This window comes from Lissotriton vulgaris, chromosome 5 (genome assembly GCF_964263255.1).
Source record: "Lissotriton vulgaris chromosome 5, aLisVul1.2, whole genome shotgun sequence".
Classification (NCBI taxonomy): Eukaryota; Metazoa; Chordata; class Amphibia; order Caudata; family Salamandridae; genus Lissotriton; species Lissotriton vulgaris.
Genome location: NC_141693.1, coordinates 1862923100 through 1862945718, shown reverse-complemented (window position 1 = coordinate 1862945718; position 22619 = coordinate 1862923100). Strand labels below are relative to the sequence as shown.

The 22619-nt window shown below is 46.9% G+C and overlaps 1 protein-coding gene across 2 annotated transcripts in view; it reads right to left on the bottom strand.

Moving 5' to 3' along the window:
• STARD3 (StAR related lipid transfer domain containing 3) overlaps positions 1-22619 on the bottom strand; it is a 136476-nt gene that overhangs the window by 34685 nt on the left and 79172 nt on the right. For both annotated transcript variants that reach the window (XM_086924348.1, XM_086924349.1), the window contains 3 exons: positions 14699-14776; positions 12713-12790; positions 11155-11208 (listed from right to left, as the gene is read on the bottom strand). In XM_086924348.1, coding sequence (XP_086780474.1) covers positions 11155-11208; positions 12713-12790; positions 14699-14776 — 210 coding nt within the window. The remainder of the gene's footprint in view (positions 1-11154; positions 11209-12712; positions 12791-14698; positions 14777-22619) is intronic.

The following is a 22619-nucleotide window of genomic DNA, read 5'->3' as shown; positions in this document are numbered from 1 at the left end:
GCTTTGTTGGGCGCAATAAATAACACCTTCCCTCTGGGGGACTGGTAACCAGGGTGATCCCATCAACTAAGAGAGGCACCAACAGAAGCAACGATCGTATAGACCTGGTGGAGCCCGCTCCACCGCATGACCCAAACAGAGGGGCTCAGTGGCAACAACACAACACCACACAAAAACAAGCATTTGCAATGCAATAGGTCTCACATTTGCCAAAGTTTGAGCGATTGGAATTGTAAATGACAATGCCTTTTATTTGCGTGTTTTGAAAACCTGCAAGTGGTGCATAAACACACACTTTGTACTTCTAGTCATTGATAACGAGAAACAAGGCTGGCATTAACTGCCCGTTTTGCCTCCAGCCTTGCTTCTTGTAATTTACAATGCCAATAGCTCAAACTCTCACAAATACGAGACCTATTGTATTGCAAATGCTTATTTTCTTTGCATTTCTGCAACTGTTAAGAGAGCCTTTGCTGCGCTTTCACGCATATTTTATTGACTTCTAGAGCACAGCAGGGTAACTTTGCACACCTCCCGAAAACACAGGAATATCTCAGATTTAATCACAGGACGCAGATCTTTCCGCTAAAGGCAGGGCCATCCATCAGATTAATAGGGGGCTGGTTTGGCCTTACAAGATGGAACATGAGCCGAGCCATCAATAAACCTGCTACATAAACCGTGGAATAAACGGAATGTAAACATATGACAAAGTGTGTTTCTTTAATGCGAGGGTCTGTTGTCTTGCGTGATATATAGGAGGCCTGGGTCTAGACCTATTATTAGCAACTCTTTAAAATATACATGCAGTGTACTACGGCTCCGCCCAGAGGAGCAACTATTTCACTCTCCTCTGATGCTAGGGGCTGTTTGATGTATTATCATGCCACCTATGGAGTGCTTGCATTGCAATGCACGATGGACTATTGTACATTTTAAAAGTGCACTAAATCGGTCACACATTAAATGCTTTGCCATGTATGCATTGTATAAAGAAAGAAATTTGTTTAGCATGTTAATCACTTTTGTAAATATTTTAGTTCAAATTAGCACTTTTCCAGCAGGAGCGCCCCATACACTAATAAACAAGCATTATCAAATCCAATAGGTCTGACTGTAATATGGCAAAACAGTCATATAGAAATGCTGTTCACAAACTTTAGCTCATTAACCACTTGGCTGCTAGGCGTTTTCCCCCCCCCTGTGCTGGAAAATGCCATTTTAGTGGCACCATGACGAGCTCAGCTCGTCATCAGCACACGACACCCGTGGGTGATGACGAGCTGAGCTCGTCATCAGCATCGAAGGGGTTAAAGCCAGAACTCTTGGCTCTACTAACGCTGGTTTTCTAATGATGGACTTGGAGGCTGGCCCATGTTTATAGTAGACCAACAGCGGTACAAAAGGGGGTGGTGATGGACGGAGCATCTGAATCAAACACTCACACCCAGTCAAAAGATCTGGGTTTAATCCATCACCGTTCTTTAGCCCACTCTGCCACCCCAGTTCAGACATGGCTATATGCAAATCAATCTGACCCTGTGCCTCATGGGAACAGTCCAGTCCGAAATGCCAAGCCATGTCTTCCCTGGACCGGAAACAAGCTTCCGAGGACCGGTTTCTGGCATTCCAGCCGTCTTTAGCCCGGCTTGCTTGAATCCAGTGGCAAAGTGAGCAAGGGACTCACGTCTGAGCATACCCTGCCACACTTATGGCAGCCAAAAGGGGGTGGTGATCACAATGATGGGACCCCCTAGAAGCACCGCACAGCCCTCACTCACAATGACAGGACCCCTAGAAACACTGATGGGACCCCTAGAAGCACTGCACATCCCTCACTCACAATGATGGGACCCCTAGAAGCACTGCACAGCCCTCACTCACAATGATGGGACCCCTAGAAGCACTGCACATCCCTCACTCACAATAGCGGGACCCCTAGAAGCACTGCACAGCCCTCACAATGACGGGACCCATAGAAGCACCGCACAGCCCTCACTCAAAATGATGAGACCCCCTAGAAGCACTGCACAGCCATCACTCACAATGATGGGACCCCTAGAAGCAGTGATGGGACCCGTAGAAGCACTGCACAGCCCTCACTCACAATGATGGGACCCATAGAAGCACTGCACAGCCCTCACTCACATTGACGGGACCCCTAAAAGCACCGCACCTCCCTCGCTGACAATGATGGGACCCCTAGAAGCACTGCACAGCCCACTCACAATGACGGGACCCCTAGAAGCACTGCACAGCCCTCACTCACAATGATGGGACCCCCCTAGAAGCACTGCACATCCCTCACTCACAATGATGGGACTCCTAGAAGCACTGCACAGCCCTCACTCACAATGATGGGACCCCTAGAAGCACTGCACAGCCCTCACTCACAATGATGGGACCCCTAGAAGCACTGCACAGCCCTCACTCACAATGATGGGACCCCCTAGAAGCACTGCACAGCCCTCACTCACAATGATTGGGCTCCTAGAAGCACCACTCAGTCCTCACTCACAATGACGGGACCCCTAGAAGCACTGCACAGCCCTCACTCACAATGATGGGACCCCCTAGAAGCACTGCACAGCCCTCACTCACAATGATGGGACCCCCTAGAAGCACTGCACAGCCCTCACTCACAATGATGGGGTCCCTAGAAGCACCGCACAGCCCTCACTCACAATGACAGGACCCCTAGAAGCACTGCACATCCCTCACTCACAATGATGGGGCCCCTAGAAGCACTGCACAGCCCTCACTCACAATGATGGGACCCCTAGAAGCACTGCACATCCCTCACTCACAATAGCGGGACCCCTAGAAGCACTGCACAGCCCTCACTCACAATGATGGGACCCCTAGTAGCACTCCACAGCCCTCACTCACAATGATGGGACCCCTAGAAGCATTGCACAGCCCTCACTCACAATGATGGGACCCCTAAAAGCACCGCACCTCCCTCACTCACAATGACGGGACCCCTAGAAGCACTGCACAGCCCTCACTCACAATGAGTGGACCCTAGAAGCACTGCACCTCCCTCACAATGATGGGACCCCTAGAAGCACTGCACAGCCCTCACTCAATGATGGGACCCCTAGAAGCACTGCACAGCCCTCACTCACAATGACGGGACCCCTAGAAGCATTGCACAACCCTCACTCACAATGATGGGACCCCTAGAAGCACTGCACAGCCCTCACTCACAATGATGGGACCCCTAGAAGCACTGATGGGACCCCTAGAAGCACTACACATCCCTCAATCACAATTACGGGACCCCTAGAAGCACTGCACAGCCCTCACTCACAATGAGTGGACCCCTAGAAGCACTGCACAGCCCTAACTCACAATGACAGGACCCCTAAAAGCACCGCACCTCCCTCACTCACAATGATGGGACCCCTAAAAGCATTGCACAGCCCTCGCTCACAATGATGGGACCCCTAGAAGCACTGCACAGCCATCACTCACAATGACGGGACCCCCTAGAAGCACTGCACAGCCCTCACTCACAATGATGGGACTCCTAGAAGCACTGCACAGCCCTCACTCACAATGATGGGACCCCTAGAAGCACTGCACAGCCCTCACTCACAATGATGGGACCCCTAGAAGCACTGCACAGCCCTCACTCACAATGATGGGACCCCTAGAAGCACTGCACAGCCCTCACTCACAATGATGGGACCCCTAGAAGCACTGCACAGCCCTCACTCACAATTATTGGACCCCTAGAAGCATTGCACAGCCCTCACTCACAATGATGGGACCCCTAGAAGCACTGCACAGCCCTCACTCACAATGCTCAGGACAGCACCTGGCCCCAAGAAGCACTGCATAGCCCTCACTCACAATGACGGGACCCCTAGAAGCATTGCACAACCCTCACTCACAATGATGGGACCCCTAGAAGCACTGCACAGCCCTCACTCACAATGATGGGACCCCTAGAAGCACTACACATCCCTCACTCACAATGACGGGACCCCTAGAAGCACAGCACAGCCCTCACTCACAATGAGTGGACCCCTAGAAGCACTGCACAGCCCTCACTCACAATGCACGGGCCAGCTCCTGCACCATGAAGCAGTGCACAGCTGTCACAATGCATGGGGTCTCTCCTGACCCCCTACAGAACAGCCCGTTCACAATGCTCTGGGCAGCTCCTGGCCCTAGAAGCACCGCACAGCCCTCACTCAATGCACAGGGCAGCTCATGACCCTAGAATCACTGCACAGGCCTCACTCACAATGCACAGGGCTGCTCCTGACCCCTGGAAACACTGCACAGCCCAAGCCCACACTTGCAAATGAGGGCTGGGCAGTGCTTCTAGGGGTCAGCATCTGCCCTGTGCATTGTAAATTGTAAATTGATAAATTTAAAATAAAAAATGTAAATTGATACTTGTATAGCGCACTACTCACCCGCAAGGGTCTCAAGGCGCTTGTACGAATACCGCTGTGGAACCCATCCTGGCTTTCCCTTTGAGGTGTCCACTCCTGGGCACCCCCAAGGTGGAGGCCAGGCATCCTTAGCGTTGTGGGGGCCGTTGTGGAGATTAAGCAAGCTACTGCCCAGAGTTGCAGAGTGGGACTCCATGATTGGAATAGGGACCGAGACGAGAATTATCAGGTCCGTGGAATTTTTTGAGCCCAAGACTCGGCGAGGCGGGGAATTGAACCCTGGACATCTGCATCAGGGTCTGCCGCTCTGCAATGCATGGGGCAGCTCCTGACCCCTAGATGCACTGCACAGCCCTCACTCAATGCACAGGGCAGCTCCTGACCCTAGACGCTCCGGACCCTAGACGCTCCGGACCCTAGAAGCACTGCACAGCCCTCACTCACGGGGTAACTTCAGACCCCTAAAAACATTTCACAGCCCTGACTCGCAATGCACAGGGCAGCTCCTGACCCCTAGAAACACTGCACGAACCTCACTCAATGCAAAGGGCAGCTCCTGACCCCTAATAGCACTGCACAGGCCTCACACACAATGCACGGGCAGCTCCTGACCCTAGAAGCATCGCACAGCCCCCGGCCCTCACTCACAATGCATGGGGCAGCTCCTGACCCCTAGAAGCACCGCACAGCCCCGGGCCCTCACTCACAATGCATGGGGCAGCTCCTGACCCTAGAACTGTGGTTCCCAAACTGTGCGCCGCGGCGCCCTGGTGCGCCGTTATCAGTAGCCAGGGGCGCCACCGCACTATGTGGAAATATAGCATCTGGCCGCGTTAGGCCCCCTGTGCAGCGATGTCAGAAGTGCCACAACACCAGAGTAATTATGCGCGATTAAAACAAACAAAGACACGATCACACGCACACTCATGCATGAATAAACACACAAACGCTGCGCACAGGCTTCATTTCTAACAAGCCAAGCCCCATTTTCTTTCTTTTCCTACATGGGGACACCGGAATCAATCAAGTGTCAAAAAATGTATGAATCACATCAGTGCTATTATTGAAGTCGACACAACTACTTCATGCTTAGCCCACAAACGTCGGTGAAATACGAGGCAAACCATCCAGAATTTCAGTAGAAGAATATAAAGTACACTGGCACCATTTACTTTGAACCTGGTGAACGCGGATGTTGACCTAAGGCTACCACCACACGAAAGATCAGCAAAGATTGTTTCAAGCCACAAGGCAATCGGACAATATTTGACAAGTTATCACCTGAGGTTTGATGGGTCTACCATAAAGAAGAAGCAGAGGAATGGACCTCGGCTAAAAAAGAAAAACTACAATCCTTAATGAGTAAAAGAACCAAGCACAGCGAGGGGGCAGGAGAGCAGGCACAGCGAGGGGGCAGGAGAGCAAGGCGCAGGAGAGCAAGGGACAGGAGAGCAAGCACAACGAGGGGGCAGGAGAGCAAGCACAGCAAGGGGGCAGGAGAGCAAGCACAGCAAGGGGGCAGGAGAGCAAGGGGCAGGAGAGCAAGCACAAAGAGGGGGCAGGAGAGCAAGGAGCAGGAGAGCAAGCACAGCAAGGGGGCAGGAGAACAAGGGGCAGGAGAGCAAGCACAAAGAGGGGGCAGGAGAGCAAGGAGCAGGAGAGCAAGCACAAAGAGGGGGCAGGAGAGCAAGGAGCAGGAGAGCAAGCACAACGAGGGGGCAGGAGAGCAAGCACAGCAAGGGGGCAGGAGAGCAAGCACAGCAAGGGGGCAGGAGAGCAAGGGGCAGGAGAGCAAGCACAAAGAGGGGGCAGGAGAGCAAGGAGCAGGAGAGCAAGCACAGCAAGGGGGCAGGAGAGCAGGGGGCAGGAGAGCAAGGGGCAGGAGAGCAAGCACAAAGGGGCAGGAGAGCAAGGAGCAGGAGAGCAAGCACAGCGAGGGGGCAGGAGAGCAAGGAGCAGGAGAGCAAGCACAGCGAGGGGGCAGGAGAGCAGGCACAGCGAGGGGGCAGGAGAGCAAGGCGCAGGAGAGCAAGGGACAGGAGAGCAAGCACAACGAGGGGGCAGGAGAGCAAGCACAGCAAGGGGGCAGGAGAGCAAGGGGCAGGAGAGCAAGCACAAAGAGGGGGAAGGAGAGCAAGGAGCAGGAGAGCAAGCACAAAGAGGGGGCAGGAGAGCAAGGAGCAGGAGAGCAAGCACAACGAGGGGGCAGGAGAGCAAGCACAACGAGGGGGCAGGAGAGGAAGGAGCAGGAGAGCAAGCACAACGAAGGGGCAGGAGAGCAAGCACAGCAAGGGGGCAGGAGAGCAAGGGGCAGGAGAGCAAGGGGCAGGAGAGCAAGGGGCAGGAGAGCAAGGGGCAGGAGAGCAAGCACAACGAGGGGGCAGGAGAGCAAGCACAACGAGGTCCTAGCCCCACATCTGTAGCATCCATCGATGCCCCTCGGCTATTGCATTTATTTGTTACAACTAGCAGCCAGACTCGCCTTTCATGTGTGAAAGTTTGAAAATGATTATACCAGTGGGCTCTGATTAGCAGCATGCCAAAGACTGACAAATATTAATTTGTCAGTCTTTGGCATGGAGAATGAATAATGGTCTGCTGGTAGTTTAAAGCTAGCTAGCAGCTGTTATCATTTTTATTCCCAATACCTTCATTGCATCCCAATTACTTTAAGGAAGCCAACAGGAAGTATTCCCAAGGTCTTGCTTACATCCCCCCCCACCCGCCGGTGAAAAAATGGTGGGGAGCCACGGCCAACTGCCTATTGGGTCAAGGGAGCCACGGGTTAAAAAAGTTTGGAAACCACTGCCCTAGAAGCACCGCACAGCTCGCTCACAATGCGCAGGGGAGCTGTTACTCCTGGGCTAAAGTGGTTGAAGGCCCTGGTGCCAGCAGAGGTGACCTCACACATGACCCCTGCACAAGATGACGACGCTTCGGAGGCCTGCGGGACGTAGACCAGAACAAAGGACGGATATTGTAAAGTAGACTGGGGTTTTGGGACGTGAAAGTAGAATCTTGCGATAGAGCCTCATACAGTCGCAGAAAGAAGGAAATGAAATCGGAGCTCAGAAGGGACATTCCCAGTCTGACGAGGAGAGGAAACAGTGGTCATGTGAAGCGGTGTGGTTCAAGAAAAGGCTGCTGCTGGAGAGCTGCGGTGAAGGGGTGTGGCCCTCAGAGGTGCGTCACTGTGCAAAGTAAAGAACTGCAGATCTCAGGGGCAGCACAATACCGGAAACGTCACTGTACGGAGAAAAGAGGTGCAGATCTCACAGGTGGTGCTGAACAGGGAGAGCTACTGTGCAGAGAAAGGAGCTGTAGATCTCACGGCAGGCACTGTACGCGGATAGCTACTGTGCAGAGGAAGGAGCTGTAGATCTCACGGCAGGCACTGTATACACGGATAGCTACTGTGCAGAGAAAGGAGCTGTAGATCTCACGGCAGGCACTGTACGCGGATAGCTACTGTGCAGAGAAAGGAGCTGTAGATCTCACGACAGGCACTGTACAGCGAGAGCTACTGTGCAGAGAAAGGAGGTGTAGATCTCACAGCAGGCACTGTACGCGGATAGCTGCTGTGCAGAGAAAGGAGCTGTAGATCTCATGGCAGGCACTGTACGCGGATAGCTGCTGTGCAGAGAAAGGAGCTGTAGATCTCACGGCAGGCACTGTAAGCGGATAGCTACTGTGCAGAGAAAGGAGCTGTAGATCTCACAGCAGGCACTGTAGACGGATAGCTACTGTGCAGAGAAAGGAGCTGTAGATCTCATGGCAGGCACTGTACATGGAGAGCTACTGTGCAGAGAAAGGAGCTGTAGACCTCACAGCAGGCACTGTAGACGGATAGCTACTGTGCAGAGGAAGGAGCTGTAGATCTCACGACATGCACTGTACAGCGAGAGCTACTGTGCAGAGAAAGGAGGTGTAGATCTCACGGCAGGCACTGTACAGCGAGAGCTACTGTGCAGGGAAAGGAGCTGTAGATCTCACGGCAGGCACTGTACAGCGAGAGCTACTTTGCAGAGAAAGGAGCTGTAGATCTCACGGCAGGCACTGTACAGCGAGAGCTACTGTGCAGAGGAAGGAGCTGTAGATCTCACGGCAGGCACTGTACGCGGATAGCTACTGTGCAGAGAAAGGAGCTGTAGATCTCACGGCAGGCACTGTACGCAGATAGCTACAGTGCAGAGAAAGGAGCTGTAGACCTCACGGCAGGCAATGTACGCGGATAGCTACTGTGCAGAGAAAGGAGCTGTAGATCTCACGGCAGGCCCTGTACGTGGATAGCTACTATGCAGAGAAAGGAGCTGTAGATCTCACGACAAGCACTGTACAATGAGAGCTACTGTGCAGAGAAAGGAGGAGTAGATCTCACGGCAGGCACTGTACAGCGAGAGCTACTGTGCAGGGAAAGGAGCTGTAGATCTCACGGCAGGCACTGTACACGGATAGCTACTGTGCAGAGAAAGGAGCTGTAGATCTCACAGCAGGCACTGTACAGGGAGAGCTACTGTGCAGAGAAAGGAGCTGTAGATAGCACAAAAGGCACTTACAGGGAGATCTCACAGGTGGTGCGGTACTGGGATAGTTACTGTGTAGAGAACTAAACTGTGGATCTCACAGCAGCATCGTATGGGTGGGTCATTGTGCAGAGAAATAAACTACACACATCACAGGTGGTGCAGTACTGGAAGCGTCACTGTGCAGAGAAGCCAAATGTAGCTCTCAGAGGCTGCATGGTAACGCACAGAGAAAGGCAGAGTAGACTTCACGAGGAGCTGTGGCACTGCACTCTTAGCGTCAAGTGAAGGAGGTGTAGGCCTCATTCGCCAGGTACGCTATGTATTACTGTGCAGAGAAATGTAGTGCAGGCCTCACTGACGGCACAGTACCGGATGAAGTGATGAGAAATTAAGAAAGAAAAAAAAAAAGTAGTGCAGGCCTCACTGGTGGCACAGTACCGGATGAAGTGCTGAGAAATGAAGAAAAAAAAAGTAGTGCGGGCCTCACTGGTGGCACAGTACTGAGAAAGGAGGATATGGGAGGCCTCCAGGTAGCCATGCACTCACTATACAAGACCACAAGAACAGAATGGAAATGCGGGGCGCATGGGGTAGTGGGTGGACGGGCAAAACAAAAATACATTATTTCCATGATGTCAACAATTTAAAGATACAAATCGTCTAGTAATAACAATGGTACAGAAGCTATGCTCCAGGGGTGCAACAAGAATAGAGAGAAAGCCAGTGAGTAGCATCGAACTTAGACAGATATTAACTTTATCCCGTCATAAGCCAGGGGCTGATCAAAGCTTATAGGAATTGTAAAAATATGTATTCCTAAAGCTGTCTTTAGGCAAGACCTAAAGTAACAATAAAAAAAAAAAAACAATATGAGAAGTGTCACAAAGGGGTCAATGGAAATTGAATTATTTCAGTGCAAAACAAGATGGGGCGTGCGGGTGCGGTGTGGTTACCATTTAAAAAAAATGTTTAATCAGACAACTGTGACACCCTTAATCTCCTCATCATGGAGCACCCTGCCAACCGTGGAGAAGTGTGGCTCACTGGTTTGAGGAGGCAGACCTGGAAGCAGAGGTAAGCCCGGGACCAGGGTTCAATTCCCGGCTCGGCGGGGTCTTGAGTCCTAAAATGTCCATGGACTTGACAATTCTCGCTCCGGTGCCTACTCGATTCACAGGTTCACACTCTGCGACTCTGGGCAATAGCTTGCTTAATCTCCACAACGGCCCCTCGCGGCGGGATGCCTGACTTTCACCTTGCGGATACCCTGCCAGGGTTATCTCACAGGGGAATACCAGGACGGGTTCCCTAAGCAAGCGCTTAGAAACCGCTCGGTGATTTGCGCTATATAAATTCCTGTACATTTACATTTACAACCTAACCAAGAAAGAGGTTCTTGTAAGTCTGCCGCCTGAAAGAAATCAGATTTTGATGAGGGATGGGGAGATTCACCAACTCCCCCATCCAAGGACTGACAAACAAATCATATAACCAACCTTAGGCACACATACTAAGAGTTCACAAGATCATACAATATATAGTGGTAAACATGGATGTCTTTTTTGATGGTTTATTTCCGGCCAGTTGGCCTCTTCTTTTAGCCTTCTTTGTTTAGCTAACACGTGTTTCGTCGTCTTAGGGTATCCCTACGACTGTCGCCAAGACTGCAGCACACATGCTCAGGCGAATTTTGGAATACTACCACGGGAGGGCTTTCCCAATTTCGAAAATAATTTTTTCACACGGATGTTAATATGGAAGCGGACTGAAGAGCGCATACTGGCGGCGTTTTAAAACAATACGCGATATTGGTTTTAACTGTGAAGTACGAAACAGGCTACTCCGGGTCTGATTGTCAACCGGGAGTAGAGGAAAGGCTTTAAACAACTGTTTGGCAAAACAGCCCCGATGAAGTCGTAGGGATGTACCCTAAGATGACGAGACGCTGGTTGGCCAACTGGCCGAAAACAAACCATGAAAAAAGGACACAAATGTTTACTATATATATATTTTATTATCTTGTGAACTTTTACTGTGTGCCTAAGGTCATATGATAGTTTTGATAACAGGAAGATTTTAAAGTCAACTCTTTCACAGAAAAATCACTAATATACATTAGTTCTTTCACCCCAGACTAGTCAAACTAGAAACCATAAACTGTCATTGTGTAAAACTTGAACCAGGGCACAAGCGGCCAGAGCTGAGAACAGCCAACTCACCTCGGACAGAATGACCTTTACGACCAGGAAGGCACAGGACACGAGTGTGGTGATCTGAGAAAAGAGCAAAGGCAACAGTGAGTGGTGCACATTTCACCATACCGGATATACTCCGAAGGCCCACCCACCTCAATACCCCCTTAGAAAAACCAATGAAGTGACCTGCCTGACATTCACTTAATGCCATTCGGGGACTAGCGGACGCCTGCCACAGCTCTGTGCAGCATCCACCTCCCTTCAAAGCACCAGAATCCCTCCACCATCCAGTCCTGTCGGAGGTCATCCCACCACAGGTTACACAGAGTAGGGTATCTATAGCACCAGATAAACCAGATGCTGTCTGAGCGCTCATTTAGCAAAGTAGACATTTGCATCAGCAAACCAAGATCTGCCAGCATGAATAAGCGAATTTAAATGTCAAAGTTTTGTTTAGATTTGAAATAACGCGATAAATAATAAATAAAACGCACACTGCCAATAGGTAAAAGTACTAATAGACAAAGTTCTGTTTTATTAACATGACAGTTTGTTGATTTTTGGAGCAAATACAACATATATATAGTGACGAGTGCAAAAATGCTCAACATCTGTAGCAGCTTTAAGGGTATTTGCTCACTTCCAATTATAGAGATGTTGGTATTTACCGATAGAAAAAGTGGTGAGATATTCTGTGTATAAAAATGGAAAAAAAAAGAACCGTTTCATTTCGAAGAATTCATGGACAGCATGTATTTCTCACTGACCTGCTGGGGGGGGTTGGCAATCCGAAGTGGACCAATGAGAAAATGCAGAAATGATTTGCTAAATGAAGCCGAATTAAGCATTGGATTTATTTAATGCCACCCAAGAAACAAACATCTGAATTGCCCTTCACCTTTAAAGAACCTACTGTCCATTATCTCTCCTTCCAAGCAGCTGTATCACTCACTTTAAGAAGCCCGCACTGGTTGCATATTTCAGTCAGCTTAAAGCATTGGCTTCTGCAGTTCCCCACTTCTAAAGGCCAACTTCCACCTTCCACTTCAAAACGGGAATGACCCATCTCCCCAAAGCGCCAGTTGTCACACTGCCTTCCAAAGACCAACAGCATCTCCCGTTCCAAGCATCGCAGTCCTTGCGGCCTTCCAAACAGCAAGCCTCACCTTCCTCAGAGTAGCATCCGCTGCTGCTCCTCTAAACATGGTCTCACGCCATACTCCCCACGCACTTCCGGACCATCACCTCACTGAGATTCCTAATGGCCCTCAAGGCCTGGCTGGTCGAATAAGCCTCTAGCGCCTGCAAGCTCCTGGATACCCTATCAGGTGATTAGCCACACTTTATAAATCTGATTGCTTGAAGCTCTAATTTGGTTGGAAGTGTGGCCATACCTCTTTCCAAGTACCTGGCTCCAGCATTGGCTGCTGCTAAACCATGTAGCTACAAACACAACCAGCGCCTTCCCTAAACTCACTAGTCCCATGACCTCTACTCAATCCAGGCATCACCGCTTCAACCAACAGGCATGACTATCACAGTGTGCACCGCCATATGGGGCAAAAGTTACAGTACTACTTACCGCTATCACCCACCAATGTTGAAGACGAAATACAGCGTACCCCAGCAGCAAGCCGGAGAATCGAAAAAAGGCAAGAACCTAGAGAAGAGAAACAAGGTGTGTGGATTAGAGGTGGAGAGGAGTTTGTGAAATGGAGATTAGATGGAGCATTTTAACTCAAAGGCAGTGTGGTGCAGATTTAAAATCGTGTCCCAGATCCAATAGAGGCCCATAATCACACTTGCATTTTCTGGTTTGCTAAGAATAACGGATTTCATTCTGTGTTATCTTTTACTTTAACAGCCTCGCCTTTCTGCTCACTACATGGCTTCGTGCTCAAATTAGCCCAAACATTTCTGCACAGTCTTGGGGGCTGGGCTCCAGTTCTCCGTTTCGCCCAATTTCCTTCTTTTATTGACAGGGGTGAATGGAGAATTTTCTCCAAGAAAGAACATTCCTGGAGTCCTGATGAATGAGTCTCAGTCTGTAGGCTATGGTGGATGTCCGCCAATGTGGAGTTCCATGCAGTCAAAGATGACTGGATCTCACTTTGACAGCTGTGGGGTACTCCAGGCATTCCACGCTGTCAGTGGAGGTCTTCTCTAGGGTAAAATAGTGTGGTCAAGGGTAAAAGATCTTATGCCACCAATGGATGGGAGGGCGCTCAGGATCTTCTTGAAGGAGGACTCTTGCACTCCAATGGAACAGCATCTCACCCTGTACTCAGTGGTGTCCTCACTGCTGTCAAAAATAAAGTGCCTTGGACTATCGCCTGTAGGGTCTTCTGAGAAGCCTTTTTAGAAGGAGTAAATTCAATGTAGTGAAGGTTTCTGAAGAAATATCCTGATTGAAGCCAGACCGTCTTATCTACCGCTCTTCATTGGCCAAGGACACTTCTGAACGAATGTCTAAATTGTGAATACTCAAAATGAAAAAAGGGGACATTATCGCACACCTGGAACGACCCACAGGTTAGATTAGTTTACTTCATTTTTTTAGCACAACCAGCTTCAAGGCACCGGACGAGGCAAAGCAAACAAATGTAAAGATATAGATATAGATATATGCAAACTGTAAACACAAAGTTTTGAAACATGCACACTTTTTTTAATGAACGGTTAGAAGTTAACAATAACTATGTTTATGCAAAAAAACATAAAACCGAAAACCTGAACACTAGAATAGGGACATGGGTTGCAGTAGTCTGTTTTCTATTTCACCTGCAACCCTAAACAGGAAGTGCGGGGAATTGAGGGGGAAAATGGGGAAAGGTCAGAAACTGATGGCTGAACAAAAGTGAGGCAGGAAAAGAAAATTCAGTATTAACAACGGAGCACTGCAGAGGGGTGAAGGAGTGAGTGAGTATTCTGCTTCTAAACTGAGTTTGAAAACAGGAACACAGTGAAACAAATTGTATGTCGTGAACACGTAGAAAAGATATCTGAATATACATTGTTTTAATCATGGGTTCTGCATGTTGCACGCTTTTATCCTGGTTTTGGGAAATAAATCCTGTAGATTTGGATTGCTGTTGCATATTACTAGAGTTAAAGAATGTGGAAGCAAACACAGCCAAAGTCAATGGGATAGGCATTGTCGCCAGTCTGGTTAGTTTGTCAATGCTACTGTTGTATTATCATGTTTCAAATAAATAAACTTTATTAGGAAAACTGCTGGGCTCGCAATAAAAAAAAAACATTAAAAAAAACATTGGCAAAAAGCAAAATCATTTTTTGCTCTCAGAGGACACATTGCAATAGCAGTCCTTGGCACTTAATTGACTTTTTGGACGTGCTCCTTGTGATCTGCGAAAGGGCAGCATGCTGGCACCCGACACATTGTCCCATGATGTATATTGTTGAGTTATGGACATTTATTCCACCCACTACAAAAGACCAAAATATGAAGAGGGCTGGTTGAAGGCCCCATAAGTAAGTTTATTATCTGTATAATGGTAGTAAAATGAAAAGGTCTTGGCTCTCAGACCTTAAAACAGGTGTCACTTACAAATATATCGAAGAACGAGCTTGAAAACGTATACTCCAAAATCTCCTTCCTCAGATTCTCCTTGATCCCATCACTGGTCTAAGGATGAGAAAAAAAACAAAAAGAAGTGAGAAGGGCTGCGGAAATCAGAGGTGAAACTGTATGAAGACTAAAAGATAAAGCTTACCCTGGGAAACCTAAGCACAGCCAACAAGTGCTTCAAGGCACCAACACCTGTGTATCGTACAGGAAATCCCTTTGAGAGAGAGACCTATGATACTCACTGGCATTCGTAAACACTAAGATAATCAACCTATATATAGGATGTCACTTAAAACCCTTTTAAAGCCCCAACTAAAGGCACAGTTCTCTTCTTGGTTTTAAATACATTAGACATAAGTAGGACCATTTAAAAGATGCATAATTCTTTTAAATTGTCTTCCATCTAAAGCTAAATGGGAAAGAATACAAATCTCATCCTAAAGAACCAAAAGTACACTAATGTGTCTCCCAAGGGGGCAGGACCCAGTAGTATTGACTGGGTGCCATGGTTGAATATTTATTATAGCTATTGTGCCTGATCGAGAGTTATCCTATGAGGTCACCTCGCCATCTACAGGAAAACCAGGATATTTAGAAGTATTGGACCTAACACGGCTAATCCAAATGGCCATCCATCACAAAGGTCACTCCTAATGTGGCTTAAGATATGCTGCAACACTCAGTACAGCCCCAGGAGCTCCACAACCTCTGTAAAGATCTCCCTTCCTATATTTTTCCCTTGTTGGGAACATAGCTCCTTCACAAGAGGGATAGGAGGATTCACATCCTCCCAGCTAGCACCCGCTGCGCTCCTTTCTTTTCCATAAGGTTGTAGGCAATAAGATAGTGAATCATGGATGGGCATAGTTTAGTTTTTCAATTTGTAATGCGCAACAGAAGACGGAGATAACGGGTGGCCAGGGTGGTTATTTATCGAAAAGCCAGGTTTTTAAAGACTTGCAAAACTGTTTGTAATTGGCTTCATTGCAGAGTATTGTGGGTAAAAAGTTCCAAATTGCGGGACCAAGATAGGAAAAGGCCTTGCCGCCCATCCGGGCTAGTTTGAATTTTGGTACAATGAACCTCACTTGTGTGGCAGAGCGGAGATTTCGCGAGGGAAGGTAGGGACTAACCAAAGACTGGAGATAACGAGGAGCGCAGCAGGATTTTATTTTATGCATGTAACTCAGTGCCTTAAATTTGATTCGGTTCTCAATTTTAAGCCAGAGCAGCTTGTGTCTGTAGGACGAGATGGAAGTGGCTTTTGGGACATTACACAGAAGCCTAACAGCGGCATTTTGTACCATCTGCAGCCTATGGACTACTGATTTGTTCGACCCTAGGTAAAGGATATTTCCATAGTCAAGTCTGGATGTTATTAGAGCTTTGACTACGGTTTTTCTGGTGGATTCCCGGTAGCATCCAACAGATTTTCCTTAACCATTTGAGAATGGTGAAGCAGGTAGCTGCAACTTTGATGGATTGAGGATGCATGCTAAGTGAGTCATCAATTATGATGCCCAGAATTTTGACTTGGAAGACAGAGATGGAAGATTGCCCATTTCATTTTGCCAGTGTTGAGGGTTCCATAGCTCTTTCTCCTTTCCCAATAACAGAATCTCAGTTTTCTCTCCATTTAGTTTGAGAAAATGTTGCTGCATCCAGAGAGCCATTTTGTTCAAGCCAGTTTTAAGCGTTGATGGGTCATTAGTTTTGTGAGAAGACCAGGAGAAAATGATTTGAGAATGGTCGGCATAGGAAAAAAGGAATAGTCCTGATTTTTCTGCTACCTTGGCCAGTGGTCTAACAGAGATTGAATAACAAGGGGCTGAGGATAGAGCCCTGAGGAACCCCATGGGCAAAAGAGTGGGTTTCTGAGCAGGCTGAGTGTGAGAAGACCTGGAAGGTACGTTTAGTAAGGAAGGCAGTGAGCCAGTTTAAGGTGAGACCCTTTATGCCTTGTGACAGGGGTGTGTTAATTAGCACAGTATGAGACACCATATCAAAAGCTGTGCTTAGATCTAGTAAAATGAGCGCTACAGTGTCTCCATTGTCCAGGTGTTGACGCATGCTTTCCGGGACCCCTACTAGGGTGGTTTCAGTTGAAAAGCCCGCTGTGAAGCCTGACTGGGAGGGATGGAGAAGACCATGTGTTGTTACAAAAAACGGTTGAGGTGTTGGTGGATGTGTCTTTCTAAAATCTTAGAGAAGATGGGAAGTAAGGATATGGAGCGGTAATTACTGGGCTCATCCGGGTAAGCGTTTGCCTGTTTCAAGAGTGGGTGAATCAAAGCGTGCTTCCAGGATGATGGAATAACCACTTCCTGTAGAGAGGTGTTCAGAAGATGGACTATCGCCGACAATGAGGAAGCATTTAGCTGCTTTAGTATTGAGGCAGGTAAGGGATCATTCCGCGATCCAGATTTGATGTTATTTAGGTGTGTTAGATCTTCTATGGTGAATGGGGGCCAGATCGTTAGGGAGCGTTCGGGGAGATTGTTTTTTTTTTTGCTAGGTTAGGGAGTGGGTCAATGTCGAGCGGGATAGGGGGAAGTGGTGGGGTAACAGGAGGTTGTCTTTGCCTGATTGAGCACAATATCATGATAGATTTTGTCCACTTTTTGAACAAAGAATGAGGCCAGGATCTCGCATTTGGGTTTAGTTAATGCAGGCTTTGTCCACTTTTTGAAGAAAGAATGAGGCCAGGATCTCGCATTTGGGTTTAGTTAATGCAGGCTTTGTCCACTTTTTGAACAAAGAATGAGGCCAGGATCTCGCATTTGGGTTTAGTTAATGCAGGCTTTGTCCACTTTTTGAACAAAGAATGAGGCCAGGATCTCGCATTTGGGTTTAGTTAATGCAGGCGCTTGAGTTTTGGATCCCGTCAGTTCTTTGACGGTATTAAAAAGAGTCTTAGAGCAGTTAGCAACGTTTGCAATAGTAGTTGAGACATATTCTGCTATAGCTGGTTTGCAGAGTTTATGATAGTGTTTTAGGGCACTTTTATAGACCGATTTTGACAGAGAAGTGTAGTTCTTTCTCCACTTTCTCTCTAAGCTTTTGCAGTTGGATTTTTCCATTTTTAGTGTCACGTTAAACCAAGGGGCCGGAGGCAGATGGTTGTGTACTCTTTTTATTCGTTACAGGTAAGCATGTATTCATGGCCTCCAAAAGCCAGTTATGTACTGAAGATGATAGCTGGTTTACTTGGGATACTGGACCGGGTATATGGGAATCCAAAAAGGTGTTTAGGACTACAATGTCTAACTTTTTCCAATTTCTGCTCCTTGAGATTGGCACATTAGGAGTGGAAGATAGATGTGCTGGAAGAGTTAGGTCGAATTTAATCAAACTTGTCGGCAGCGTCGGGTGACAAGAGATCTCAGTGAGGTTTGAGAAGACTGGATCAAGGCAGTGTCCTGCTGTATGTGAAGGGCCGGAGTTTCTTAGATGAAGGTACAGAGAGGTTAGATCAGCGATCAGGTTTGCGCTAGTATTATTTGAAGAGTTTTCTAAATGGAGATGGAGGTCTCCAAGGAGGGAGAAATTAGCTGCGTTCATAATTAAAGGGGCTATGAGTTCCACAAAGCTCGTGGTACATAAGGAAGAAGTGGGGGAGGGGTGGGGGGGTGATATACCAGTACACCAGAAAAGGTGAATTTTGGGGATAGTAGTAGTTTGAAAAGGGCAGCCTCACAATGTGGGAAAGGCAGGTGTTCAAAAGCGCATTTGAATTTGTTTTTTTAAAGATAACCTCTATCCCACCTCTTATTTTGGCGTTTCGATCTTTCCTTACTACGGCATAATTATCGGGTAGTGCAGCAGCTATATCAGGACCTGAGCTATCTTGAAGCCAGGTCTCTGTGAGGAAGATTGCATCGGGTTTGTCATTTACTAATAAATAAAAAATATCGTATTTGTGTTTCGGTAGAGAGCGGCATTTAAGACTGATAAAAGAGAAGGGTTTATTTTCAGAGGCCGATGAGTTGAGCTGGGCAAGTGAGTCTTGGCTTCAGGGTTGGGAGTAAAGAGAAAGCCACAGTTTGTGCAAGATTTGTATTTAAGTGGGTGTTCTCTGGTGCAATTAGGGTGTGGGGGTATGTAGAGGGCCATTAGTTGTTCAGCAGAATATATGAGTCCATTAGTGTGCGTCTTAATATTTAGTTTAAAATTCGAAGCAGGTCCGGAGTGTTTTGGCAAGGGTCTAGGATTTCTGGCCCTAGGCCTGGTGCAGACGGGCTTGCCTTTGGCGCGCCAGCTGCACGTCGGGCTCATGGTCCTAATTTACACACTTTCAGCAGCTACACTGCTATCCAAGTATGCGTGATGGAAAGCACTTCCGGTTAGGACGTGTAGTTTCCCTCCACTCAAGCGGAAGAATCCGTGGTGGACCGGGGGAAAACGCTGCTGCCGGGATCGAAGTGCAAAACACAAAGTGGATGAGTGGAAAGTACTTTAAGTTTTAAAAACAGTGAAGGCAATAGTGCATTTTAAAAATAGTTACCTGCAATTTTGCAGATTTCACAGGGAATAGTGGTTTGAGGCACAATCTCTGCTATGTCCCATGCTGTTCCAACAAACGGATAGGGAGGCCTGCTGATACGGTTTGCCATGTCTGAGGCACCCTATATCTTCTGGCACGCCAAGTCCTACCTGTGCCATCTCTCAAATATACACCACTCCACACTGGAGATCGAAAGGGTCTGGGCATTGCGGATAACAGTGGCTCCTTTACGTCTCCTAACAATGGCTTGCCATTCCATCGGAGAAACGCCACCAATCTTCTAGCTTTCAGGAAAGGGCTGAAGACCTGGCTTTTTGATAAATAAACGTTTTCTTTTTTCTAGCCATGCATTAGGGAGAAGTTATTGCGCCACGACACCTCCGGGTAATCGTGCGCTTTAAAAATTGCCATAACATAACACTTTCAGATGCGAAACCTCTCAGAGTCTGAAGCTCCCAAGGAAACTGCCAGCCGGTGCCCAGGCCCTTCCACCTTGGGTTAGTATCTTGCATGCTTATGCAGTATCACAGCCCCAACTGTAGCTCTTAACAGAATGGGACTGAGAACAGCCCAAGACTCACCAGGGGCGGCTCCTCCATTATGGCGGAGACGTCACCCCACTAAAAAATAAAATATTAAAACCAGTGTTTGTTTTGTACTGTTTATTGATACCTTGTCCCTTTAAATGTGACTCCAATGTATTCTTAGAACCTTGCTATGTTCATGAGGTGCATTCCACTAGGGATTCACTCTACCTTAGACTCTAACTGAACTGGTTGGCTGTTTCTGTATGCCATTCAATAAATCTATCTCAATCTACTCAACTGCCTCCCTTGGATCATTACATAAATTTATTGGCGACGATGCGTGCTGTGTAATACCCTTGGGTCTGGCCATCAAGAGATAGAGCTTCGTTCCTGCTTATTGTTGACCACCCGTCACTTTAAGGATCGAGTCGGCATTTCCTACTTCAACACGGAATCATCAAACGGGCTCTCTACAATTACGGAGGTATATTTCTACCGTTTCGGAATTATCTACACTTAATTCCTACAAATACGGAGATATCAGGAAGGATTTTCGAGAACCACATCCTTCGTTGGACTAAATCAACCGACTTCAAACAAAGACTACTTGAAAACTGTAAGACTATTTATTCTTATTTATTTGTCTTATTCATCGTTTGTGGTTACTCGGACTTCTACTTTATTTTCCTTTCCTGATACTTTTGCTCTGCCTTGGCTTTGACCGTTGTCAATTAAAAAAATTACATTTCATACCTCGAGCCATACCTCGAGCCCTTCTGTGGCTGGAGTTCTGATCTTCTGCATTCTGTTTCCGTGTGCAGTCCTGTGACGTCTATTCAAGCCTCCATGTCAGCACGTTTGTGAAGAGCGTTGTGAAGAGCGTCATACGTCATCACCCTACGTCTTCTATTGTTCCTTTTCATTGGACGAATGCTTTGACTGTCGGGATTGGTCCTACCATTCGTCTTTATGACGTACTGAACATTCTTCATGCATTCACCGCTGATGCGCACAGCTCTTATCTTCATTTTCGCGCATTCACCGCTGATGCGCACAGCGTTCATTGCTTAGCAACCATTTGTTCGCTGATGTGCACAGCTCCCGCTTTCAAGTTATTTATGCGCACAGCTCCCGCTTTCAACATATTTTTGTGCACAGCTTTTCTTGAACACTCGCTGATGTGCACAGCTCCTTTTGTTTAAATTACGTACATAAAGTACTGTTTTACCTTTATTCTATTTATTTGATACTAGTTCCCATATTTAACGCTGGTACACACAGTTTTTATTATATACAACTTTTGGCTCACATTTCTGTTTATACTACTCACTTTGCTTTATTGATTTTATTGATCAATTTTTTTTTTTAGTTATGTCTACTCTACAGTCAGTTAATCCACCTCCAGCTTTTCTGGAAACTCCTGGCGAACCTTCTATAAGGTGGGAAATCTGGCATGATGCTTTTGAGAATTATCTAGGAGCTATTGGAGCATCTAGATTTCGCCCTGAAAGTAAGAAATGTCTTCTTTTACACTCCCTAGGCTTTGAGGGCAGGTCAGTCTACAAACACCTCCCTGACCTACCTGTTACTGAAGGTGTTGTTTCTGATGAATATAGTGACACCATTCAGAAACTTAAAATACGTTTCGATAAACAACCTAATCTTATGGTTCGTAGACACACTTTCTTTAAGAGAAAACAAGCTGATTCCGAAGATATTGATACTTATATCTCTATCTTACGCAGATTGGCATCTGAATGTAAATTTGAGAACTTCAATGAACAACTTATAAGGGATCAGTTTGTGTGTCATTGCAAGGATAAGAACATCAGACAAAAGTTGTTAGCATTGAGCGATCCGTCTCTTGATGACACTATTAAATTAGCTAAAAGTGTAGAAACATCTATGGTTTCTCTCAAAGAACTTGAGGACAAAGTTATTGAACCTATAAATGCCTTAAGTTTAAATTCTTCTTCTAGGTTCAATAAAAGAAAATCTGTACCGAATATCACTAAAGGTAAAGTTTGGAATAAAACTGTTTCCTCTCAAATGTGCATAAGATGTGGCAACCCCCAACACCTTAAAGGTTCTTCTTGTCCTGCTTCCAACGTTGTGTGCAACTATTGTAAAAAGTTGGGACATTTTGCTAAGGTCTGCTTAAAATTGAAAAACAAGAAAAGTTTTGATAAACCTGTTGTGGGTGTTGTAGATTCTGATTCTTCTTCAGATTCTGAGATAACTATTGGAGTTGTCTCTGATTTTCCTGATGAATCAATAATCGAAGGTGATCCTGATTCCTGTGTTGACCCCATCATTGATGTGGCTGTTGGTGACAAAATTTTGAAACTCCTTGTAGATTCTGGTGCTAAAATCACCATGATTGATAAGGATTTATTTGACATTACATGGAATAACTCTCGTCCTCTTCTTCCTCCAGACCGTGCTCCTGTGTCTTACGAAGGGAGGAGGATTAGTCTCCTTGGCTTCTTTGAAGACATCTTATGTTTTCAGGGAAGGAAGATTAGAGGGAAAATTTATGTTGCTATTAAAGGACTCAATATATTGGGTTGGTTCCATCAGGGTCTTTTCGGAATGACACTTAAACCTGGTGCGAGGGAACAAGTTTTTATTGCTACATGTTCTGATTATTTAGAAATGCTCAAATGCAAGTTTCCCTCTGTTTTTAGTTCAAAATTGGGCAAAATAAAAGGCTTCAAGCACAAAATCATTGTAAAAGAAGGATCAACACCTGTTAAACACAAACTTAGGGGTGTACCTTTCAGCGTCAGAGATGATTTGAAGAAAGAACTGGAAATGTTATGTGAGTGTGGTGAGATTGAACCTACTGAATCTCTCTTTGGCTTTCGCC